At 42.2% G+C, this 26,172-nt stretch overlaps 1 protein-coding gene across 2 annotated transcripts in view; it reads left to right on the top strand.

Annotated features, from left to right (window-relative positions):
* LOC144686921 (X-ray repair cross-complementing protein 5-like) overlaps positions 1 to 26,172 on the top strand; it is a 203,304-nt gene that overhangs the window by 350 nt on the left and 176,782 nt on the right. For both annotated transcript variants that reach the window (XR_013578020.1, XM_078552767.1), the window contains exon 2: positions 11,963 to 12,076. Coding sequence is in view for 1 of the 2 variants with exons in the window: in XM_078552767.1 (XP_078408893.1) it covers positions 11,963 to 12,076 (114 nt within the window). In the remaining variant the exon portion in view is untranslated. The remainder of the gene's footprint in view (positions 1 to 11,962; positions 12,077 to 26,172) is intronic.

The following is a 26,172-nucleotide window of genomic DNA, read 5'->3' as shown; positions in this document are numbered from 1 at the left end:
TGCCCATCTGATCAGGCTATTGATATGTTCTTGCATCACAGGATAGATGTTGAGAAGATGTTTCCACTAGTAGGGGACTCTCGAACTAAGGGGCATAGTTACAGAATAAGGGGACACATTTAAAACTGAGATGAGAAGGAATTTCTTCTCTGAGGGTAATAAACGTCTGGAATTCTCTACCCTAGAAAGTTATGGAGACTAGATCACTGAAAGTACTTTAAGAAGAGGTAGGGAGATTTTTGAAAAATTGGGGAGTTGAGGGCTATGAGGAGCTGGCACGAAAGAGGATTTGAGACCTGGGGTAAATCAGGCATGATCTTATTGAATGGCGGGGCAGGCTTGAGGGGTCGAATTTCTTATGTTCTACAGTTTTCACTATCAACCATATGGCCAGTTTTTGTATAATCTGCAAACTTCTTAACCACACCCCTCCATATAAGTCTAAATCATGGAGAACCCCAAGTCCTCCAGTCACAAAACACCCATCACTCATTACCCTTTGCTTCCTGCCACTGAACTAATTTTGGAACCAACTTGCAACTTTCCCTTGGCTCCTAACAGAGTTTTAATTCTCTGACTAGTCTGCCTATGGGATCTTATCTAAAGCCTTGCAAAAATCCATGTAGACTGCATCAAATGTACTGCGCTCATCAACCTTCTTCCAAAAACTTCAATCGCATTTGTTAGACACAGTCTTCCATTAACTAATCCATGGTTAACGTTTCAAATCCGTATGACTTCTTCAGAGCTAAAGGGAAGTAGAAATGCGGTGAACTATATACTGAGGTGGAACAGGTGAAGCTGGATAGAAGGCCAGCGATAGGTGGAGGCAAAGGAGAGATTGCAAAAGATGTCATAAACAAAAGGTCGTTAACAAATGGTTGTTAATAGTGGTGGTACTGGCTAAAGGAGGTGCTAATGGTGACATTAAGAGTGGAAAGCAGAATGTGATAATGGCAGGACCAGGGTAAGCACTCTGGAAGGTGACAGATGGCCCTAGTGGGGTTGGGGTTGAGAGGGGAGGGGAAAGGACAGTGGTGGGAAAAAAGATCGAAAAGGCTAAAAGCTGGGGATAAAACAATGAATAAAAATGCAAATAAATTTTTAAAATAATGATAATGAAAATAAATGGGGAAAAATAAATAAATAGATTGAAAAAAATGAGTATAGAAAAAAGGGGGGATCAAAAAGGGATGAGGATGGAGGAGAGAGTTCATGGCCTGAAGTTGTTGAACTCTGGTTTGGGAATTTGTTAAAAGTTCTGATAGTAATTTGTAGCCATGTGTATATATATTTTAACCAGTGTAAATTAATGAAATGTTTCATTTAGTTTAATGTAAAGACTCGAGAGCTGGTGGTCTGATTCCTGAATTTAAAGTCGCATCTCAAACATAACACTTAAAATTATAGGTTATGACAGTTGTTTAAAGTTTCCCTGTCTGGGATTTTTAAAGAACTCTGCTTTACCAACTGCAATTGTCATAACACTTACATTATTTAGTTAACTTAATTTAATTACTCACTTAATTAACTTAGAATAATTCCTATGTATGCCATACCTCTTTCCCCCGTGCATCAAATTCCCAAATGAACCTAATTTGCTACTTATTCAGTCTCTGTCTCACTCTGGTGTAATCGCCTATCTCCTCTTGTGCCTCTTACTGATCCTTACTGTCCCTAAGAGGGCATTAGTGGTGTTCCACAGGGCTCGGTGTTGGGACCCTTGCTGTTTGTGTTATATATTAACGATTTGGACGTGAATGTGGGGGGCACAATTGGGAAATTTGCAGATGACACAAAGATTGGCCGAGTAGTGGATAGTGTAGAGGATAGCCATAATCTCCAAAACGATATAGATGGATTGGTGGAGTGGGCAGATGGATTTTAACATAGAGAAGTGTGAGGTCATACATTTAGGGAGGTCAAACAGTTACAGGGATTACACAATAAATGGGAATACACTAAGAGGGGTAGATGAAGTGAGAGATCTTGGCGTACAAGTACACAGGTCCCTGAAGGCAGCAATGCAAGTAGACAAGGTTGTAAAGAAGGCATATGGAATGTTCTCCTTCATTGGCAGAGGTATAGAATATAAAAGTAAGGATATAATGTTGGAATTGTATAAAACACTGGTGAGGCCACAACTGGAGTATTGTGTGCAGTTCTGGTCACCACATTACAGGAAGAACGTAATAGCTCTGGAGAGAGTGCAGAGGAGGTTTACAAGAATGTTGCCAGGGTTAGAAAAGTGTAGCTACGAGGAGAAATTTGATAGGTTGGGGTTATTTTCCTTGGAACAAAGAAGGCTGAGAGGTGACTTGATTGAGGTGCACAAAATTGATAGAATACATAGAGTGGACAGGATAAAATTGTTTCCCTTGGTGGAGAATTCTAGAACCAGGGGACATAGATTCAAGATAAGTGGCAGAGCTGTAGGGGGGACCATAAGACCGTAAGACATAAGAGCAGAAATTAGGCCATTCGGCCCATCGAGTCTGCTCCGCCATTCAATCATGGCTGATAAGTTTCTCAACCCCATTCTCCCGCCTCCTCCCCCTAACCTTTGATCCCCTTACCAATCAAGAACCTATCTATCTCGGTCTTAAATACACTCAATGACTTGGCCTCCACAGCCTTCTGTGGCAATGAATTCCATACATTCACCACTCTCTGGCTAAAGAAGTTTCTCCTCATCTCTGTTCTAAAAGGTCTTCCCTTTACTCTGAGGCTGTGCCCTCGGGTCCTAGACCCTCCTACTAATGGAAACATCTTACCCACGTCCGCTCTATCCAGGCCTTTCAGTATTCTGTAAGTTTCAATCAGATCCCCCCCTCGTCCTTCTAAACTCCATCGAGTATAGACCCAGAGTCCTCAAATGTTCCTCATATGTTAAGCCTTTCATTCCTGGGATCATTCTCGTGAACCTCCTCTGGACCCTATCCAGGGCCAGCACATCCTTCCTGAGATATGGGGCCCAAAGTTGATCACAATATTCTAAATGTGGTCTGACCAGAGCCTTATAAAGCCTCAGCAGCACATCCCTGCTTTTATATTCTAGTCCTCTCGAAATAAATGCCAACATTGCATTTGCCTTCCTAACTACCGACTCAACCTGCAATTTAACCTTAAGAGAATCCTAGACTAGGACTCCCAAGTCCCTTTGCACTCCAGACTCCTGAATTCTCTCCCCATTTAGAAAATAGTGTATGCCTCTATTCTTCCTACCAAAGTGCATGACCTTACACTTCCCCATGTTTATTTCCATCTGCTGCTTCTTTGCCCATTCTCCTAACCTGTCCAAATCCTTCTGCAGCCTCCCCGCCTCCTCAATACTACCTGTCCCTCCACCTATCTTTGTATCATCTGCAAACTTAGCCAGGGTGCCCTCAGTTCCTTCATCTAGATCATTAATGTATAAAGTGAAAAGTTGTAGTCCCAACACTGACCCCTGCAGAACTCCACTGGTCACCGGCCGCCATCCTGAGAAGGACCCCCTTATCCCCACTCTCTGCCTCCTGCCAGACAGCCAATCTTCTATCCATGCTAGTACCTTGCCTCTAACACCATGGGCTCTTATCTTACTGAGCAGCCTCCTGTGCGGCACCTTGTCAAAGGCCTTCTGGAAGTCCAAGTAGATAACATCCATTGGCTCTCCTTTGTCTAACCTACTCGTTACCTCCTCAAAGAATTCTAACAGATTTGTCAGGCATGACCTCCCCTTGATGAAACCATGCTGACTTTGCCTTTTTTACCATGCACTTCCAAGTATTCTGAAATCTCATCCTTAATAACGGACTCTAAAATCTTACCAACAACCGAGGTCAGGCTAATCGGCCTGTAATTTCCCATCTTTTGCCTCACTCCCTTCTTAAACAGGGGGGTTACATTAGCGATTTTCCAGTCCTCTGCGACCCTCCCTGACTCCAGTAATTCCTGAAAGATCACCACTAACGCCTCCACTATCTCTTCAGCTATCTCCTTCAGAACTCTGGGTTGTAATCCATCTGGTCCAGGTGATTTATCCACCTTCAGACCTATCAGTTTTCCTAGCACCTCCTTGGTAATGGCCACCAAACTCACCTCTGCCCCCCGACTCTCTTGAAGTTTGCGGATGTCACTCGTGTCTTCCACTGTGAAGACTGATGCACAGTACCTATTCAGTTCCTCTGCCATTTCTTTGTTCCCCACTACTACTTCTCCAGTGTCATTTTCCAGCAGCCCAATGTCCACTTTTGCCTCTCTCTTACTCTTTATATATCTAAAAAAACTCTTGCAATCTTCTTTTATATTACTGGCTACTTTACCCTCATATTTAATCTTCTCCCTCCTTATTTCTTTTTTAGTTGTCCTCTGTTGGTCTTTGTAGGCTTCCCAATCCCCTGGTTTCCCACTGCTCTTCGTCACATTGTATGCTTTTTCTTTAGCTTTTATGCTGTCCCTGACTTCCCTTGTCAGCCATGGTTGCCTCGTCCTCCCTTTAGTATGCTTCTTCCTTGGGATGAATTTTTTCTGTGTCTCCCAAATTACTCCCAGAAACTCCTGCCATTGCTGTTCCACTGTCTTTCCTGCTAGGCTCATCTCCCAGTCAATTCTGGCCAGCTCCTCCCTCATGCCTCTGTAGTTGCCTTTATTCAACTGTAATACTGTTACATCTGATTCCAGCTTTTTCCTCTCAAATTGCAGGGTAAATTCTATCATATTATGATCACTTCCTCCTAAGGGTTCCTTCACCTTAAGCTCCCTTATCAAACCTGCCTCATTACACATCACTAAATCTAGAATTGCCTGTTCCCTAGTGGGCTCCACCACAAGCTGCTCCAAAAAGCGATCTCGTAGACATTCCACAAATTCCTTTTCTTGGGATCCACTACCAACCTGATTTTCCCAGTCTACCTGCATATTGAAATCCCCCATGATCACTGTAACCTTGCCTTTCTTACACACCTTTTCTATCTCCTGGTGTATCTTGTGCCCCACATCCTGCCTACTGTTCGGAGGCCTGTACGTAACTCCCATTATGGAGTTCCTCAACTCTACCCACACAGATTCTACATCATCTGACCCTACATCATTTCTTGCTATCGATTTAATTTAATTTCATTTCTTACTAACAAAGCAACCCCGCCCCCTCTGCCAACCTGCCTATCTTTTCGATAGGATGTATATCCTTTGATATTTAGCTCCCAGTCCTGATCCCCTTGCAGCCATGTCTCCATAATGCCCACCACATCATGCCTGCCAATTTCAATCTGCGCCACAAGCTCATGAGGAAGAACTTTTTTACGCAGAGGATAGTGAGTGTCTGGAATTCGCTGCCCAAGTTGGTGGTAGAGGCAGAAACTCTAAACTCTTTTAAAAAGTACCAGGATCTGCATCTTAAGTGCTGTAAGCTGCAAGGCTATGGGCCGGGTGCAGGAAGGTGTGATTAGAAAGGGCACCTGGGTGTCCTCGGGCTGGCATGGACAAGATGGGCCGAATGGCCTCCTGTGCTGTAACTTTTCTATGGCTCTATTAGAGACTATAGCCTTCCATGTGTAAATAAAAGCAAAATACTGTAGATGCTGGATACCTAAAATAAAAATAGAAAGTACTGGAAAAACTCAGCAGGCCTGGCAGCATCTGTGGAGAGGGAAACAGTTAACATTGAGTCAATATTACTTCTTCAGAACTCTCTTACTCCTTGCAATAGGGATATTGGAACAATTTGCAGGTTGATAATCAACCCCTTTGGCCACATTACTTTTATATTCCATTCCCCCTACAATAAACGTCAGTATTCCATTAGCTTTCCTAATCACTTGCTGTACTGCACACTAACGTTTTGTGACTTACAATCACCATCACTGGAGAAAAAGTACTGAGCAAACTATTGGGATTAAAAGGTGACAAGTTCCCAGGACCTGATGGCCTACATCCCCAGGGTCTTAAAGGAAGTAGCAGCGGAGATAGTGGATGCATTGGCTATAATATTCCAAAATTACCTGGATTCTGGAAAGGTTCCAGTGGATTGGAAAAATGCTAATATAGCGCTCTTATTCAAAAAGGTGGGGGGGGTGGGGAGGCAGAAAGTAGGAAATTGTAGACCAGTTAGTTTAACGTCTGCCATTGGGAAATTGTTGGAATCCATTATTAAGGAAGTAGTAATGAGGCATTTGGAAAGTCAAAATGCAATCCAGCAGAGCCAGCATGGTTTTATGAAGAGTAAATAGTGTTTGACTAATTTGCTAGAGTCCTTTGAAGATGTGACAAGCAAAGTGGATAATGGGGATCCTGTAGATGTAGTATATCTGGACTTCCAGAAGGCCTTTGACAAGGTGCTGCACAATAGAACTGAAACAAGATAAGATCGCACGGAGTTAGGGGTAATATATTAGCTTGGATGGGGGATTGGCTAACCAACAGAAAGCAGAGAGTTGGGATAAATGGGTCTTTTTCTGGATAGCAAGCTGTAACTAATGGGGTGCCACAGGGTTTGGTCCTTAGGCCTCAACTATTTACAATCTATATTAATGACTTGGATTCAGGGATAGAAGGTACTATAACTAAATTTGCAGATGACAGATTCGAAAGTAAGTTGCAATGAAGAAATAAGAAATTTACAAATGCATATGGACAGGTTAGGTGAATGGGCCAAAATTTGGCAGATGGAGTTTAACGTGGATAAGTGTGAGGTTATCCATTTTGGTCGGAAGAATAAAAAGGCGACTTATTATTTAAATGGAGAGAAACTTCAGAATGCTTCAGTGCAGAGGGACCTGGGTGTCCTTGTGCATGAATCGCGGAAAGCTAGTATGCAGGTACAGCAGGTAATAAGGAAGGCAAATGGAATTTTGGCATTTATTGCTAAAGGAATAGAGTATAAAAATAGGGAAGTGTTGTTGCAACTGTATAAGGCATTGGTGAGACCGCACCTGGAGTACTGTGCACAGTTTTGGTCCCCTTACTTGAGGAAGGATGTAGTTGCTTTGGAGGTGGTTCAGAGGAGGTTCACTAGATTGATTCCAGAGATGCGGGGCTTGTCTTATGAGGAGAGATTGAGCAGTTTAGGCCTATACTCGCTAGAGTTTAGAAGGATGAAAGGAGAACTAATTGAGGTATATAAGATGCTAAAAGGGATAGACAAAGTAGACGTGGAGCGGATGTTTCCCCTTGTGGGGCATTCTAGAATGAGAGGCCATAGTTTTAGACTAAGGGGTGGTAGATTTAATCAGAGATGAGGAGGAATAACTTTTCTCAAAGGGGCATGAATCTGTGGAATTCACTCCCTCAGAGTGCAGTGGATGCCAGGACGCTGAATAAATTTGAGGAGGAGATAGACAGATTTTTAATTAGTAACGGGTTGAAAGGCTATGGGGAGAGGGCAGGAAATTGGAGTTGAGGCCGAAATGAGATCAGCCATGATCATATTGAATAGTGGGACAGGCTCGAGGGGCTGAATTGCCTTCTCCTGCTCCTAGTTCTTAAGTACTAGTCAAATCCGGAGCTTCTGGCTCAGAGGTAGGGATACTACCCACTGTGCCACAAAACCTCATTTTGTTACGTTACAGGTGCTATATAAATGTAAATTGTTATTATGCGTTATCTCTGATTTGGCCAGAAAACAGTGTCTCCTGCCAACACAAAATGGCTGTGCAGGATGGCCACCGATAATCATCTGCACATGTGCGCTGGTCTGCGCATGTGCAGAAATCCAATGACGTAACTGCTGGACCCTGCAGCCTGGAACTCAGCATGGCAGAATGAAGAAGAATGATGAAGGCAATATAGTCTAACACTCAGAGCAACCTACAATCCACTTATATTACTGGGATAGTGAGACAAAGTTTAGAAACACTAACCAACATGACTGCAGTAAAATATCCCACAAGGAGATTTTACTTTTTGGTCTGCAAATCCTTCCCTTCTAATCCCCTGTAAAATGAGTTTCTAAAATCCATCACTGTCGGTCCTGGATAGAAATTCAGAACATTCTGTCCTCCTGCTGCCAGGGACAGTGATAATCGTGAATGAGCCATGCTGCACATTGCCATCTATAAAGATGGTGGTCGTTAACCTGGGACTACCATCAGCATACAACTGCGAATGCAGCCGACCGAGAAAAAGAACTCACCAGCTGCTTGTCAATCACTGCGCGCACACTCGCCTCTGGGTTCCCAGATTGATGACTCAAATTTAGTGGAAATAAAACTTGAGACTTAAAAATTTCTGATTTAGGACTTAAAGACTCACATTTTTTAAATCCAGTTAAATTATTCCAGTAACTTTCCTTGGATCCTTACCTCAAAACTGATTTTAGTTCCCTTGGGTTCTTCTGCTCCTTTTTCTCTGCACTGATTCTGATAAGAAACTTTCAATTTCTATAAGAGCAAAATGTTGCAAATGCACTCTAACCTATTTCCTTTTGAACTCTCAGCATTCTGTTCTCTCAGGTTCAACCCTAACATTATCATCAAACCTGCTGATAAGGATGGTGCCGTTGTTTGGCGTACCAACCTCTACATAGCAGAAGCCAAGCACCAATTCTCCGACGCTTTCTCCTACCTACCTGAACCATGATTCCACTACCCCTGTCAAACATCAAGCCATTGTACCGAGGACTGTCACTGACTTCATCTCCTCTGGAGATCTTCATTCCATGGCCTCCAGCCTCATTGTCATTCAACCCCGAACAGCTCACTTCTACCTCCTTCCTAAAACCCATAAACAGGACTGCCCTGGTAGATCTATTGTTTCAGCCTGTTCCTGCCCTATTGAACTGATTTCTTCCTATCTTGACTATTCTTCCTCCCCTTGTCCACTCTCTTCCTACCTACATCTGTGACTCCTCTGACACCTTCTGTCACTCGGAGGTATGAGGGGCAAGTTGCTTATGGTGGATTAGGAAAATACATGAAAAGATTTGATGGTAGACAGGCAATGGCTAGTATTTAAAGAAGTATTACATAGTCAAAAAAAAAATACACTCATCTAAGACACAAAAACCCAACAGAATAGGTTAATCAACTATGACTAACAAAAGAAGTTAAAGATTGCATTAGATCAAAGGAAGTGGCTTTTAAAAAAAGCGGTAACCCCGAGGATTGGGAGCAATTTAGAATCCAGCAAAGGAGGACCAAGAAACTGATAAGGAAAGGGAAAAGAGAATATGCATGCAAGCTGGCAAGAAACATAAAGGTGGACTGTAAAAGCTTCTCCAGGTATGTGAAAAGGAAAAGATTAGCAAGGATAAATGTGGGTCCATTACCGGCAAGAGAACAAGAAAAGAGAATTTATAATGGCGAATAGGGAAATGGCAGGGAAACTAAACTACTCGTTTTTGTCTGTCTTCATGGAGGAAGAGACACAAAATCTCCCAGAAATACTAGGGAACCGAGGGACCAGTAAAACTGAGGAACTGAAAGAAATTAGTATTAATAAAGAAATCCAGCAAGGCTTCTTCGACAGCACCTTCCAACTCACGACCACTACCATCTAGTAGGACAAGGGCAGCAGATGGATGGGAACACCACCACCTGGAAGTTCCCCTCCAAGTCACTCGCCATCCTGACTTGGAAATATATCGCCGTTCCTTCACTGTGGCTGGGTCAAAATCCTGGAACTCCCTTCCTAACAGCACTGTGGGTGTACCTACACCATTTGGACTGCAGCAGTTCAAGGAGGCAGCTCACCACCACTTTCTCAAGGGCCACTAGGATTGGGCAATGAATGCTGGCCCAGCCAGTGAAGCCCATATTCCGTTAATGAATTTTTAAAAAAGTACTCAAAAAATTAATTGGATTGAAGTTTGATAAATCCCCTGGACCAGATGAACTACGTCCCAGAATGTTGAAGGTGGTGGCTATGGAGATAATGGATTCATTGGGGGTTATCTTTCAAAATTCTATAGATTCTGGAATGGTTCCTGCAGACTGGAAAGTAGCAAATATAACTCCACTATTTAAGAAGGGAGGGAGAGAGAAAACAGAACTACAGACCTGTTAGTTTGACGTTAGTAGTCGGGAAAATGTTAGAAGCTATAAAGGATGTGATAACTGGACATTTACAAAAGAATGGTAAAATTGGGCAGAGTCAACATGGATTTACGAAAGGGAAATCATGTTTGACAAACCTGTTGGAGTTCTTTGAGGATATTACTTGTAGCATTGATAAAGGAGAACCTGTGGATATGGTGTATTTGGATTTTCAGAAGGCTTTCGATAAGGCCCCACATAGGAGGTTAGTAAATAAAACTAGAACACATGGGATTGGGGAAAATATGCTAGTATGGATTGAGAATTGGTTAACAGACAGAAAGCAGAGAGCGGGAATAAACAAATCATTCTCAGGATGGCAGGTTGTTACTAGTGGGGTACTGCAAGGATCAGTGCTAAGTCCACAGCTGTCTACAATCTGTATAAATGATTTGGATGTGGGGACCAATTGCAATATTTCCTAATTTACTGATGACACCAAACTGAGTGGGAACGTAAGTTGTGGGGAGGATGCAAGGAGGCTTCAAGAGGACTTGGACAGGCTAAGTAAGTGGGCTAGAGCATGACAGGTGGAATATAATGTGAATAAGTGTGAAGTTATTCACTTTGGTAGAAAAAACAGGCAGAATATTTCTTAAATGGTGAGAGGTTTGGAAGTGCGGGTGTCCAAAGGGACCTGGGTGTCCTTGTTTATGCAGGTGCAGCAAGCAATTAGGAAGGCAAATGCTATGGCCTTCATCACAAGGGGTTTTGAGTACAGGAGTAAAGATGTCTTGCTACTATTGTATAGAGCCTTGGTGAGATCTCACCTGGAGTATTGTGCCCCCTTGTCTAAGGAGGGATATACTTGCCATGGAGGGAGTCACTCACTCTCAGGCAGTCACAATCACACTCAGGCTCACACTCTCACACTCACACACACACTCACACTAACACACTTGCCAGAGTTAGCGGGATTGTCTTATGAGGAGAGCTTTGCGAGACTGGATCTGTATTCCCTACAGTTTTGACTAATGTGGGGTGACCTCATTGGAACTTACAGAATTCTTACAGGGTGTGACAGGGTGGGTGTAGATAAGATGTTTCCCCTGGTGAGTCGAAAACCAGGATACATAATATCAGGATATGGGGTATACCATTTAAGACTGAGATGTGGAGGAATTTCATCACTCAGAGTGGTGAATCTTTGGAATTCTCTACCCCAGCGGTAGAGCATGTTCAAATCAGAAATTGAAAGATTTTTGGAAACTAATGACATCAAGGGATATGATGATAGCGTGAGAAAGTGGTGTTGAGGTAGATGATCAGCCATGGTCTAACTGGCGGAGCAGGCTCGACAGGCTGAATGGCCTACTTCCATTCCTATGTTCCTAACCAGAGGGCACTGATTTAAGGTATTTGGCAAAAGAAGCAAGTGATTTGAGGAAAAACTTTTTCACACAGAGAGTGGGTAGGATCTGGAATACACTACCTGAGAGTGTGGTGGAGGCAGGGTCAACTGATGCTTTAAGAAGTGAATTGGATCATTATCTGAAAAATAAAAAACTGCAGGGCTACTGGGAAAAGGCAGGGAGTGACACTAGGTGAATTGCTTCTTCAGGGGCCAGCACAGTCTTGACAGGCCAAATGACCTCCTTCAGTGCTGTAACCATTCTATTATTTGATGATTCTATGATTTTTAACCTTTAGTTCTGATGAAAGGTCACAGACCTGAAACATGAATTCTGTTTCTCTGCACAGATGTTGCCTGACCTGAGTGTTTCCTTTCAATTTCTACCTGTGTTTAAGTTGGCTGCGCTTTCTATCTCATTCAGCTCCCACTTTCCCTAGTAATAGGATTAACAAAAGAATAAATTCATAAAAAACAGTAGAAGATGATCGTCAGATGTTGATTGTTCTGGCTGTTTAATGGTATTTCTGATACTGTTCTTTTTGTTTAGCTTTGTAACTATAGCTAACAGCACTGTTTTTGCAATTGATGTTACTTGCAGAGTGCCATTGTCCTGTGCTGGGATGTGGGCTGTACAACAAGCAACTCGCCTCTGGGGGAGGACACTCCATTTAAGCAAGCACAAAATGTTGTCCTGATGTTTGTTCAACGTCAGGTAACAAGTTTTACTCTTTGTAGAAATATACTCTTCTCCATGTGCAATTTTCCTACTTCTCTTAAAAATGATAACTTATCGGGAGATAAAGTTAAGAGGGATAAAAACAAAAAACTGCGGATGCTGGAAATCCAAAACAAAAACAGAAACAGAAATACCTGGAAAAACTCAGCAGGTCTGGCAGCATCGGCGGAGAAGAGCACAGTTGACGTTTCGAGTCCTCATGACCCTTCAACAGAACTAAGTAAAAATAGGAAAGGGGTGAAATATAAGCTGGTTAAAGGGGAGGGGGGTGGTTTTGTTGGGACAAGCAGCCAGTGATAGGTGGAGATAACCAAAAGCTGTCACAGACAAAAGAACAAAGAGGCGTTGAAGGTGGTGATATTATCTAAAGGAATGTGCTAATTAAGAGTAGAAGACAGGACAGATAAGGTACAGATGGCTCTAGTGGGGGTGGGGAATACTAAAAGGTAGAAATAAACAATGGATGGAAATACATTTAAAAACAATGGAAATAGGTAGGAAAAGAAAAATCTATATAAATTATTGGAAAAAACAAAAAGGAGGGGGAAGAAATGGGAAGGGGGTGGGGATGGAGGAGAGAGTTCAAGATCTAAAATTGTTGAACTCAATATTCAGTCCGGAAGGCTGTAAAGTGCATAGTCGGAAGATGAGGTGCTGTTCCTCCAGTTTGCGTTGAGCTTCACTGGAACAATGCAGCAAGCCAAGGACAGTCATGTGGGCAAGAGAGCAGGGTGGAGTGTTGAAATGGCAAGCGACAGGGAGGTCTGGGTCATGCTTGCGGACAAACCTGCTCTCATGCCCACATGTCTGTCCTTGGCCTGCTGCATTGCTCCAGTGAAGCTCAACGCAAACTGGAGGAACAGCACCTCATCTTCCGACTAGGCACTTTACAGCCTTCCGGACTGAATATTGAGTTCAACAATTTTAGATCTTGAACACTCTCCTCCATCCCCACCCCCTTTCCGATCCCCCTTTTTTCCAATAATTTATATAGATTTTTCTTTTCCCACCTATTTCCATTATGTTTAAATGTATTTCCATCCATTGTTTTATCTCTACCTTTTAGCCTATTTCGATTCCTTCACCCCATCCCCACTCGGGCTATCTGTACCTTGCTTGTCCTGCTTTCTACCCTTAATTAGCACATTCCTTAGATAATATCACCACCTTCAACACTTTGTCCTTTTGTCTATGACATCTTTTGGCTATCTCCACCTATCACTGGCCCTCTATCCAGCTCTACTTGTCCCCCCGTCCCCGTCCCCCCGCCAAACCAGCTTATATTTCACCTTTCTTCCCTTTCTTCTATTTTTACTTAGTTCCGTTGAAGAGTCATACGGACTCGAAACGTTAACTGTGTTCCTCTCCGCAGGTGCTGCCAGACCTGCTGAGTTTTTCCAGGTATTTTTATTTTCATGGAGTATTGATCCATCAGCAGAGAGAGGGAGGTATATTGCTATCAACAGGTTTCACAGAATCACAGAATTGTTACAGTGTAGAAGGACACTATTCAACCCATGGCATCTGCACCGATTCTCCGAATGAACAACTCACCTAGTGCCATTCTCTCACCTTCTCTCCGTAATCCTGCACATTCTTCCTTATCAGATAACAATCTTGATTCCCTTTTGGATGCTTTGATTGAACCTGCCTCAACCACACTCTCAGGGAGTGCAGTCCAAACCTTAAGCACTCGCTCCGTGAAAGAGTTTTTCCTCATATCGCCTTTGCTTCTTTTGCCAAATACTTTAAATCTGTGCCCTCTCATTCTTGATCCCTTCATAAGTGGGAACAGTTTTCCCTATCTACTCTTGTCCAGACCCCTCCTGATTTTGAATACCTCTATCAAAAACAATGGCTTAAAGGCAGAAAACAATGACTGGTGGTAAATGGTTGTTTCTCAGACTGGAGGATGGTAGATAGTGATGTTCCCCAAGGGTGATTGCTAGAACTGCTGCTTTTTTTGAAATATTTAAATGACGTAGTTATTGCAATAGAGATTAAAATTTCAAAATTTGTGATGATGCCAGACCTGTATCAGTGGAGACAGTGAGGAAGGTATCGATTGACTGCAATAGAACCTAGATAGGCTAGCAGAATGAGCAGATAAGTTGCAGATGGAATTTAATATAGAGAAGTGTGAGGTGATGCACTTTGGCAGAAGGTATGAGGAGAGGCATTATAGGCACAATTCTAAAGAGTTTACAGGGACAGAGGAATTTGAATATTCATGTGCATAGATCTTTGAAGGTGGCAGGACCTATTGAGAGAGTAATTAGCAAGGCATTGGATCTTAGGCTTCATAAATAGAGGTATAGTGCAATGTCTCAAATCCGAAAACCAACAATGTTTGAAAACTGGACTTTTTTTTGAGCTGCCATACATGAATTTTAATTCCTATTGGATGAGTAAGATAATTTACAACCCTGTTTGGACAGGTGCAGTAACGCGCTCAGCGTTCACGCATCTATCTTTTCCCACTCTGAGTGGTCCAAGCGACCCTTGACGCTACCCAATCTGGCTTGGCCCAATCCGCCCAACCCGACCTGGCCAGTTTCCTTTGGACTGGAGTCATAGTACAGTGATAGACATAGCGCACCACCCCCATACCTTTTGCCTCACCGAGGGAGAGACACAATGAAGGTGAACCAGGCCAAGGGTTCTCAGTTTGACTATTAGTGGTAAGATCCAGTTCGTACACTGAGCTTGCGTTTCTCTGAAATCACAGTTTGGTCGTGTTTCCACACATACAGAAAGAAACTTATTCACTTGATTTCATGTGTTCCCTTATTCATTGAATTAAGATTCCAATTTTTTTCTCTTAAAAACCAGCAAGATCTGAAATCTAGCACAGTCTTAGTCCCAGCGTTGCTGGTTTTGAGATACTGTACCTATATTGAGCACAAAAGTAGGTAAGTTATGCTGAACTTGTATAAACCTGTATAGAAGCACTGAGGGTGGCGAGGGCATAGAATGAAAATCCATCACCAAGAGTGGCTTGTTAGCACCACAACTGACTAAGCTGGCTAAATCCTGAAGGACATAGCTGTTAGTGGCAGGTGGTGAGGGAACCAACAACAGGGAAAATCCTACTAGACATTCTCCCCGAGACCTGTCACAGATGCATCTGTTCATGACAGTATTGGTAGAAGTGATCACTGCACCATCCTTGTGAAGGCAAAGTCTTTCTTCATGCTGAGAATACCCTCCATTGTGTTGTATGGCACTATCACAGTGCTAAATGGGATAGATTCAAAACAAATCTAGCAACTCAAAACTGAGCATCTATGAGGCACTGTGAACCATTAGCAGCAGCAGAATTATTTACAACTGCAATCTTTAACCTCATGGCCTGGCATATCCCTCACTCAGCCATCACCATCAAGTCACAGGATCAACCCTGGTTCAAGGAAGAGTGCAGGGGAGCTGGCTAGGAGCAGTTTCAAGCATACCTTAAAATGAGCTGACAAGTTGGTGAAACTACAACACAGACTACTTGCATGCCAAACATTAGAAGCAGCATGTGATGGACAGAGCTAAGCAATCCCACAACCAGCGAATCAGATCAAAGCTCTGGAATCCTTCATCCAGTCATGAATGATAGTGGAAAATTAAGCAACTAATCAGAGGAGGAGGAGGTGGCTCCATAACTATCCCCATTGTAAGGGCGTGAGAGTCCCTTAGGTTCGGAGCTGTCCTCTGATGGTGCAGAGGAGGTTTACCAGGATGCTGCCTGGTCTGGAGGTTATTAGCTATGAGGAGAGGTTGGAGAAACTCGGATTGTTCTCACTAGAGCGACGGAGATTGAGGGCGACTTGATAGAGGTTTACAAAATTATGAGTGGCATGGACAGAGTAGAAGCTTTTTCCCAGGGTGAAGGGTCAATTACTAGGGGACATTGATTTAAGGTGAGAGGAGAAAACTATAAAGGTGATGTGCGGGGCAAGTTTTTTACGCAGAGGGTGGTGAATGTCTGGAATTCGCTGCCAGAGGAGGTGGTGGAAGCAGGTACAATAGTGGTGTTTAAGAGGCAACTTGACAAATACATGAATAGGTTGGGAATAAAGGGATACGGACCCCGGAAGTGCAAAATGTTTTAGTTGACGGGCAATATGATCGGCGCAGGCTTGGAGGGCCGAAGGGCCTGTTCCTGTGCTGTACTTTTCTTTGTTCTTTGTTCTCTGGACGTAACAGGAATGAGTGACAATACCAAGTAATGTGTTAAATCAACAATTTTATTGAATATTGAATAATAATTATAATTAGAATTAATAATAACAGATAACAATTATAATTAATAATATATTAAAGTCAAAAAAGAAAGATAACTTTATTGAAGAAAAGAAGAAAGACTTTTTTTTAAAGCACAAACAATAACCCAAAATTGGTCTGTTCCACAACAGGTTCCTAAATTGGTAAAATTCCCCCTTGAATACTTGGAAGTGCATGGTAAAATAGGGCAAAGTCAGCATGGTTTCATCAAGGGGAGGTCATGCCTGACAAATCTGTTAGAATTCTTTGAGGAGGTAACGAGTAGGTTAGACAAAGGAGAGCCAATGGATGTTATCTACTTGGACTTCCAGAAGGCCTTTGACAAGGTGCCGCACAGGAGGCTGCTCAGTAAGATAAGAGCCCATGGTGTTAGAGGCAAGGTACTAGCATGGATAGAAGATTGGCTGTCTGGCAGGAGGCAGAGAGTGGGGTTAAGGGGGTCCTTCTCAGGATGGCGGCCGGTGACTAGTGGAGTTCCGCAGGGGTCAGTGTTGGGACCACAACTTTTCACTTTATACATTAATGATCTAGATGAAGGAACTGAGGGCACCCTGGCTAAGTTTGCAGATGATACAAAGATAGGTGGAGGGACAGGTAGTATTGAGGAGGCGGGGAGGCTGCAGAAGGATTTGGACAGGTTAGGAGAATGGGCAAAGAAGTGGCAGATGGAATACAACGTGGGGAAGTGTGAGGTCATGCACGTTGGTAGGAAGAATAGAGGCATACACTATTTTCTAAATGGGGAGAGAATTCAGAAATCTGGAGTGCAAAGGGACTTGGGAGTCCTAGTCCAGGATTCTCTTAAGGTTAAATTGCAGGTTGAGTCGGTAGTTAGGAAGGCAAATGCAATGTTGGCATTTATTTCGAGAGGACTAGAAAAAAAAGCAGGGATGTGCTACTGAGGCTTTATAAGGCTCTGGTCAGACCACATTTAGAATATTGTGAGCAATTTTGGGCCCCGTATCTCAGGAAGGATGTGCTGGCCCTGGAGAGGGTCCAGGGGATGTTCATGAGAATGATCCCAGGAATGAAAGGCTTAACATATGAGGTACGTTTGAGGACTTTGGGTCTTTACTCGATGGAGTTTAGAAGGATGAGGGGGGATCTGATTGAAACTTACAGAATACTGAAAGGCCTGGATAGAGTGGACGTGGGGAAGATGTTTCCATTAGTAGGAGAGACTAGGACCCGAGGGCACAGCCTCAGAGTAAAGGGAAGACCTTTTAGAACAGAAATGAGGAGAAACTTCTTTAGCCAGAGAGTGGTGAATGTATGGAATTCATTGCCACAGAAGGCTGTGGAGGCCAGGTCATTGAGTGTATTTAAGACCGAGATAGATAGGTTCTTGATTGGTAAGGGGATCAAAGGTTAGGGGGAGAAGGAGGGAGAATGTGGTTGAGAAACTTATCAGCCATGATTGAATGGCAGAGCAGACTCGATGGGTCGAATGGCCTAATTTCTGCTCCTATGTCTTATGATCTTGGTATATACATTACCAAGTTTCTGAATAGCCATACACAGGGGTGGACTCTTCCATGCCCCTTCCTCTGTAGTCTTCAGTGGTTGACTAATTCACTCCAGCTGTAACCCCGAATCCTGGAAGCAGTGTCCCTTTAAGCCAAATTTCTGGCTTCCTTCCAGCCTTTGCTCAGACTTTCTCAAAATAATGAGTCTGGAAAAACATGAGTCCTTATCAGTTCTCACAGATGCTGCAAGGTTTTGCAGACTTTGCAATATTCAAGTTGTTTATGCATCTTTTGATAGTGTCTCCCATCTGTCATCAATCAGGTTGTGTGTCCATCAATCAAACTCCATCTCCTGATTCTACACCATAGTTGACCACCTCGCATGTAAGGCTGTTCATTGTCCTGGCTTGTAGTTCAAGGGTGATTGAATGCAGCAAGAAAAAGGACTGATAAATAAAAGACAACTTTCATTTCAGCAATTAGTTGGCAGAAACCGAATTATCAGTAATTGAACAAATCCATGGATGAATATTCAAATTCGTGCCTTAATTCCATAAATCCTCCCACCATGTGGTAACTTTGATATCATCAGTTATTCTATTAATATACTCATTATGTTGCTGCAAGCGGAATTAAACTTTCTGAGATTTAGCAATGCTCTCTCTCAATTCTTTTAGTGGTTCTGGCAGCTATGGGACATTATAACAATCTTTCCACAAACTCTCGTAATTGTCCTTTCATTCTATCTTTTACACTAATTTCTGTGATATTATGATAGTAAATATTCATCAATCCTCGATCTGATAGGTGTTTCTGTGATATTATGATAGTAAATATTCATCAATCCTCGATCTGATAGGTGTTTCTGAGATAAAACAAAAAGTTGTTTCGGGAATAGAGCATGGATTTTTATTTCCATAACTATATTCCTTTTCTATAGTGGTAACACAATACTCCCCCTCTCTTACGCTTGCAGTTTGTGTCGGCTTCAGATCTGCTCTAACAGCTTCCATTGTGCAATTTACTTGTGTTTGATTAAACCCACGTGTTGCTTCGGTGGACCCTTGTCTCGTATCGGCACACAATCACTTCTCCCCTGTGTTACACCCTTCCAGTTGAGTTACTCATACATAATTTCCCAAATTTACTGCGTATGGATAGGTATTGTGATATTGTATATGACTGCCGCTCCGAATCTATCCTTTGTTTTTTACCTAATATATTCACAATGGTCCTGTCTCACCCATCACTACCGGCAGATACGGAATTAAACCGATGATGGTCCAATTAGTAGTTTCATGTTTGACCTGGACAGGATAAGACTGAACCAATCCCTTGAGTTGGCAAACTGTGATACTATTATACTTGGACAGGGAAATTAAATTTTCATCAGTGATCCATGAGGGGACTTCGTCCTCGTGTATCTGTCTCATAACCTCTTGAGCTTGTTCCACTATCCAGGACCCATACATAACACACGCATCATTTTGAGCCATCGAAGCATTACAAACTTCCCTGATTAACTCATTAATTGTTCTTACATAATTCTCTAATTCACTCACTACATCATTCAAGTGAATTGTCATCACCTGATCTTCCCGTAATTGAGTGTCTTGATTGGTGTTCCTTTCCCGGAGAATATTTTTCACTTCTATTTTAAGATTTTTAATTACACCATTTAATGTGGTCAGAGCTATACTATTTATCACTGAAGCTCCGGTATTAAGTCCTGACGCTAAATCCTTTATTAACCCCCTCTTGCTTCTGGGTATACTTCTGTTCAGAACATAAATTTGCTCCCAATGATCTGGTCCTCCATCTAATTTTATGCTCAACTCAATAACTTAGTGTAAAACATTTTGTACAGTGCTTTTGTTTTTGCCTTGCACCAACTTGGTAATGTCATTCCTGTCAACTTTAGCATCACAGGTACCACTTCATGATGCACATTATGATACAGAATCTTTCCCGTTGGAATCAGTACCAAACTATTTTTTAGTCCCTCCCTGTGTTTTGTTAGGAAATAGAGAGAGTTTAAGTTTAATTTGTATTTCTGTATTTTGTGGGTTAAAATGATGAAGCCTGAGTTTTAGTTTCACTTTAAAAGATGCCTGCATTTTTATTGAGTTTTATGACCCTTGAAGTGGTAGCTGTGTTATCAAGGGGGGTAGTGGTTTAGGGAAGTTAAAACAAAGTAGAAAAAAACTATGCTGTTGCCTAGGGTCCAAAGAGGAGGTCCCACACAGACAGAGAAACTGAAAGCAGTTTGAGTTCAGTTGGTCAGTGTGCTCTAAAGTTGAAAGGAGTTGCCAGCAGAAGCAGTATAGGAGAGGGACAGAAAGCAATTAAATATGAAACCAGATCCCAGGAGAAGCTGGACAGGAGGGGGCCGCAGGAAGCAGATTTCTCCAAAGAAGAGAAGAGGGGTCCCAAAGATACCTTCTAGTCAAAGGAAGAACAGGAGACTGGAAAAAAGACCAGTTAAGTGAAGTTAAGAGTGAGGAGCAGAGAAAGGCTCCAGGCTTGAAGGGAGAAAGCAGCAGGATGCAGACTTAAAGAAAAAGTAGGCTTTTGAGAAGTGAGAAGATCCAAGGAGACAGCTGAAGGTCTGTAATTCTTTACAATGGCCATGTGAAGAAGTGGTGTTCTGTTGGCATGGCTGAGTCAGTGAGAGAGAGTACATGGATGGAAGTTGAATGTACGTGCAATTCAGGAGAGCTGGAAGCCCTGGAGGAATACCCTTGCTAAAAGGCATCTGAGAGAAAGCATTGGTTTCGGAGAAGATTCCAAAGTGAGTTCTTCGAGACTGGAGATTGGAAGCCCTCGTGTGAAAGACAGTTGAGCGAGACTGGTTGGCTCACGGTGTGACAAGCGTCTCGGGGGAATTGAGGAGAGATCCATAGCATCTGTTTGGGATGGCATCTGTCACTTGGTTATGGAGTGTGGTGTACCTGACCACCTGTCACCTGTTGGTTTACATGGACTGTGTTGTCATGAAAATATAATAACTTTCATAATATTATTGTGATTTATTGCAAAAGTGGGTTCATAATGAGGTTTGGATAAGTTTCTCTGTGTGGATGTGTGTGTGTGGGGCGGATTTAATTGAAATGAGGCCAGCTGGTCTGGAGCTTTTGAGTTATCAAAAGGCAAGTTAGGTTTGAAATGCTAAATACGTAAATATGGCTGAAGCTTTAGAATGTGAGGTGTGAGGAACATTTGCATTTTTAGATAAATTAGGTTAGTTTGAATTTCAAAGAGATGGGTAAGATGTTACACCTAGCCATAAGAAGCTAAACCAAGCAGTATGTTTATTTTTCCCAATGATTACTGATAATATGAGTACTATGAAAGATTTATATTATGAGAAAAGTAAAGTTGCAAAGACATATTGGAACTATGGAATTCACATTAAAAAGGAAGAAACATGTATAAAAGAGATGAGGTCATGTGGAAAGGGAAAAGCATTCTAAGTTCTAACACAAGTGTGACACACCTCCATCCTCTGTGTATCAAGTTACTGTCTACAGGAACTGAAGCTAAGAAAACTCACTTTGAATATCACTGTCCAGGGTATTGTGTGCTTTGCCTGGGCCTGTTGAAATTTTATTTGTTTTTACTGTTGCTTTAATGGAGGTGCTATATTGATTAGGAAATTTAGGAGTTATTATAGTGGTAATTTGTAGACCTATGTATGGGCTTAAAATCTTTAATTAATGTTTAATTTAGTTTTGTAAAAAACTTCTAAGACTGGGTGGACTTATTACTACTGAATTCAAGGCACGCATCCCAAAATAAAATACAAATTGCAAAATTGTTGTGACTGTGTGACCAAGTTTCCCTCGTGGATTTGATCTGCCTGGCACACATCATCTATCACTTCATAACATGTGTACTTAATGTGAGCATTAGAATATAAGATAGCTTATGTAACTTATTATCCTTACGAATCTGTATATATCTGTAAAGATATAGTTGTGGGTGAAGAAGTATTGTAATATAGTTCATCTTTTCATGTTTAATAAATGTTTTATTCTTTTGTTAAAAGTTCATCAGCTGACTCATATGACTGTTCAGTAGCCATTCTCCATGTATCTGAACAAAAAATAAAAGTTAGGATCTATCAAGCCGGGTTCCACTCTGGGATCTGGCTTGTCCAATAGTTGCATCAACTGGGATCATAACAAAGTGGGGGCTTGTCGGGATTTATTGTTATAAGGTGGGATCTCTTGTGGGATTACAAATCCTTGACTTTTGGTGGGATCTGTGAATCCTTAAAAATGAGCATGTGTAGTAACATCAGCTGGGATCATAACAGTTTTGGACAATCTGGTTCACTTGCCCTAAGGGTTGCTGAACTTCTGATATAGATTTTTAAAACACACTGTGGAGCTGCCCGCTGTAACATAATCTGTGGGTCCCCTTTTTCACGATTATGATCACCATTAGGGCCACAAGGGGTAAGTTTTGTCCATAAGATAGGAGTCCCCCTCCCTTGGTTTGTTCTCTGTCTACGAATGGTGGGGTCTGGTATTCACTTCGCCTCAGGGAGTACCCTTTTTGCTGAACCTGCTGGGACATTATCTCCCCTAAGTAATTTATAGTTTCCTGAATGGAATTTACCTTGCCGTTTGGACCAGCATAACTGGATATAATTATCAGATGGGCCGGTCATCATTATTATCAGGTTGTCTCTTGGGTTATAACCCCCCCACCTTTTCCATTCACACTCTCCCTAACTTGTCTCAAAGTGACAAACGTGGAATAGCTAATGGACAGTGTAGTTTCAGGCTCTAACATGAGTATCTTCCATTGAAACTGATAGATTAAACTTACTCCTTCTCCTTCATTTATTCGCCATACCCGTTGCGTTCCTTGAAGAGAGCAATTGCCTGGACAGTCACCTTTAATCTCTCCATGGTATTCCTACATGTGTAGCCTCCCTGGCTCCCCAGGAATTACTTGGGGTTCAGTGAAAGTGAAATTGTGGTCGCTAAGGTTGGGCCAACCAAAGAAATCACTTTTCTAATCTGGATGACCAAAATACACTGGTGTCACCTCTTCCAGAATATGGATAGCCATTAACAGGTGACTGATCTTTAGTGCTTGGGTCTACGTGTTTGACTGGTCATCAATCCGGAGTTTTCTGAAAAATAAAGAAAAATACATCCAGCTCTGTGGACACAGGCTAGTAGTTAAGGGATAACAACATTGTCTCTCTCTTCTGCGGCCTGTATTAACCCAGTCACTTTTGTGTGGGAGTGAATCATCTGAGTCTTCTCTCTTTAAGCCCTGTCTTTGTGACACATATCTCTGCTGGCATTTTGCCTTCCTGAACAGGGCTGACTCCCAGCTTGAACTCCCCCTCTGGCGTCCCTTGGAGGTGGTTCTTTTGGATCCCATACTATTTGGTCCATGGGCCTGATGCTGGCTGCATTCCTTTCCAGCAAACGTTCTCCTTCAGATAGTTTCACCTGATTAATATGAAACCATTTAACTCGCTTAGGAAGTTGGACCGCATATACTGTTGCTGCAGTTGTGTGCTGGCTGTGGCTGCTCTTGCTGCTCTGGCTGCTGCTTTTCCAGTGTTGCTGCTGTTACTATTTTGGAGTTCTTTTTATTGCTCACCATCTGGAAGAAGAAGACTACAACATTGGACTGGCTTTATCCACAATGCTGTATGGTTCTTTGTATAGGCGTTCAAACAGACCAAGCCTCCATAACCTGCTGACCTATATCCCACTCTTGTGGTTTGGCTAGTTTTAGGAGCAACTTATTAGCACAACGTGCCCTCCTTAAGTTTCCTGAACTTCATAATGGAGGTCTTGCAAGGTCTGTAGGAGGTTTACCACAAACTGTTCCTTCGTAACTTCTCTGATCTGTCTCTCAGTTAAAGTGGGTACCCACAGGTGTACAGGGGTTCTCAAAGGTCTTCCTGTGACCAATTCATGGCGCTAGTATCTGGTTCCCTTGGACTTTCCTGCCCTGATATTCCTAAGTACTGGTGATAGAATTTCATCCCATTTGCCCCTTGGGCCATTAACTCTTTCCTCTGTGCTGTTTTAATTGAGCGGTTCATGCATTCCACTATCCCGCATGATTGTAGATTGTAAGGCACAGATGCATCCCATCAGCCCTTAGCAGCTGTAGAGCATGTTGCATTACCTGATCGGTGAACTGACTTCCTTGATCGGATTCTACAATTTGAGCTAAATCTCACCTTATAAATACGTCTTGTACTAGTGTCTTAGTTGTTCACGGCGCAGTTGCAGATTTACAGGGGAATGCCTTTACTGTTTGGTGAAGTTATCCACCAGTACCAGCCAATACTTGTTCTCCCTCTTTGTTTGAGGTAAGGGTCCTATAAAATCAATTTATGAACATGTGAACAAGGAGCAGGAGTAGGCCATTCAGCCCCTCGAGCTTGTTCTACCACTTAATAAAATCATGGCTGATCTGATAGTAATCTCAAATCTGCATCCCACCTACCACTGATAACCTATCACCCCCTTGCTTACCAAGAATCTATCCACCTCTGCCTTAAAAAAGTTTAAAAATATTTAAAGACTCTGCTTTCGCCACCTTTTCAGGAAGAGAGTTCCAAAGACTCACAACTCTCTGAGTGAAACAATTTCCCCTCATCTCTGTTTTAAATAGGCGACCCCTTAGTTTTAAACAGCGACCCCTAGTTCTAGATTCTTCCACAAGAGGAAATACCATCTCCACACCCTGTCAAGACCCCTCAGGATCTTTTATGTCTCATTCAAGTCGCCTCTTACTCTTCTAAACTCTAGTGGATACAAGCCTAGTCTGTCCAACCTTTCCTCATAAGACAACTCATCCATTCCAGGTATTTGTCTGGTAAACCATCTCTGAGCTGCTTCCAATACATTTACATCCTTACTTAAATAAGGTGACCAATACTGCACACAGTACTCCAAATATGGTCTCACTAATGCCCTGTACAACTGAAGCATAACCTCCCTACTTTTGTATTCAATTCCACCTGCAATAAATGATAATGTTCTATTATTTTTCCTAATTACTTGCTGTACTTGCATAGTAACCTTATGTGATTCATGCACTAGGACACCCAGATCCCTCTGCACCTCAGCGCTCTGCAGTCTCTCACCACTTAGATCATATGCTTCTCTTTTATTCTTCCTGCCAAAATGGACAATTTCACATTTTCCCACATTATACTCCATTTGCCAAATCTTCACCCATTCACTTAACCCTATATATATATCTGTTTGTAGCCTCCTTATGTCCCCTTCACAACTTACTTTCCTACCTATCTTTGTGTTATCAGCAAATTTGGCAACCATCCCTTCAGTCCCTTCAACAAGTCATTTATATAAATGGTAAACAGTTGAGGTCCCAGCGCTGATCCCTGTGGCACACCACTCGCTACATCTTGCAAACCTGAAAAAGACCCATTTATGCCTACTCTCTGCTTCCTGTTAGCCAGCCAATCTTCTATCCATGGCAATATGTTACCTCCTATATCATAAGCTTTTATTTTCTGCAATAACCTTTGATGTGGCACTTTATCAAGTGCCTTCACGAAATCTAAGTACTATACATCCACCGGTTTCCCTTTACCCAAGGCCCATGTTATTTCTTCAAAGAACTCCAACAAGTTAGTTAAACATGATTCCTCTTTCACAAAACCATGTTGACTCTGCCTAATGACCTTGAGCTTACCCAAGTGCCCTATTATAACTTATTTAATAATAGCTTCTAACATTTTCCCTGTGACAGTTAAGCTAACTGGCCTGTAGTTTGCTGCTTTCTGCCTCCCTCCCTTTTTGAATAATGGAGTTACATTTGCTATCTTCCAATCTAATGGGACCATCCCCGAATCTAGGAAGATTTTGAAAATTAAACCAATGCATCAACTATCTCACTAGACACTTCTATTAAGACCCTAAGAAGAAGGCCATGAGGACCCAGGCTCTTGTCAGCCCACAGCTCCAACAATTTACTCAGTAACATTTCTCTGGTAGCTGTAATTTTCCTGACCTCCTTCCTCACTGCCAAATTCTGGTTTATAGCTGCTTCTGGGATATTACTTGTATCCTCGATAGTGAAAACTGATGCAAAATACCTGTTCAGTTCATCTGTCATCTCCTTGCTTTGCACTATCAATTCTCCAGACTCATTTTCTATAGGACCAACTCTCACTTTGTTAACTTGTTTCTTTTTTAAATATTCATAAAAACTCTTAATATCTGTTTTTGTTTATCTGGCTAGCTTTCTCTCAAACTCTAGTTTTTTCCATCTTATTAGTCTTTTCGTCAATCTTTGTTGTTCCTTATGTTCTGTCCAATC

Source organism: Cetorhinus maximus, chromosome 11 (genome assembly GCF_964194155.1).
Source record: "Cetorhinus maximus chromosome 11, sCetMax3.hap1.1, whole genome shotgun sequence".
In the NCBI taxonomy this organism is placed as follows: domain Eukaryota; kingdom Metazoa; phylum Chordata; class Chondrichthyes; order Lamniformes; family Cetorhinidae; genus Cetorhinus; species Cetorhinus maximus.
The sequence above is the reverse complement of the archived record's forward strand: the minus strand, read 5'-3'. Positions and strand labels throughout refer to the sequence as shown.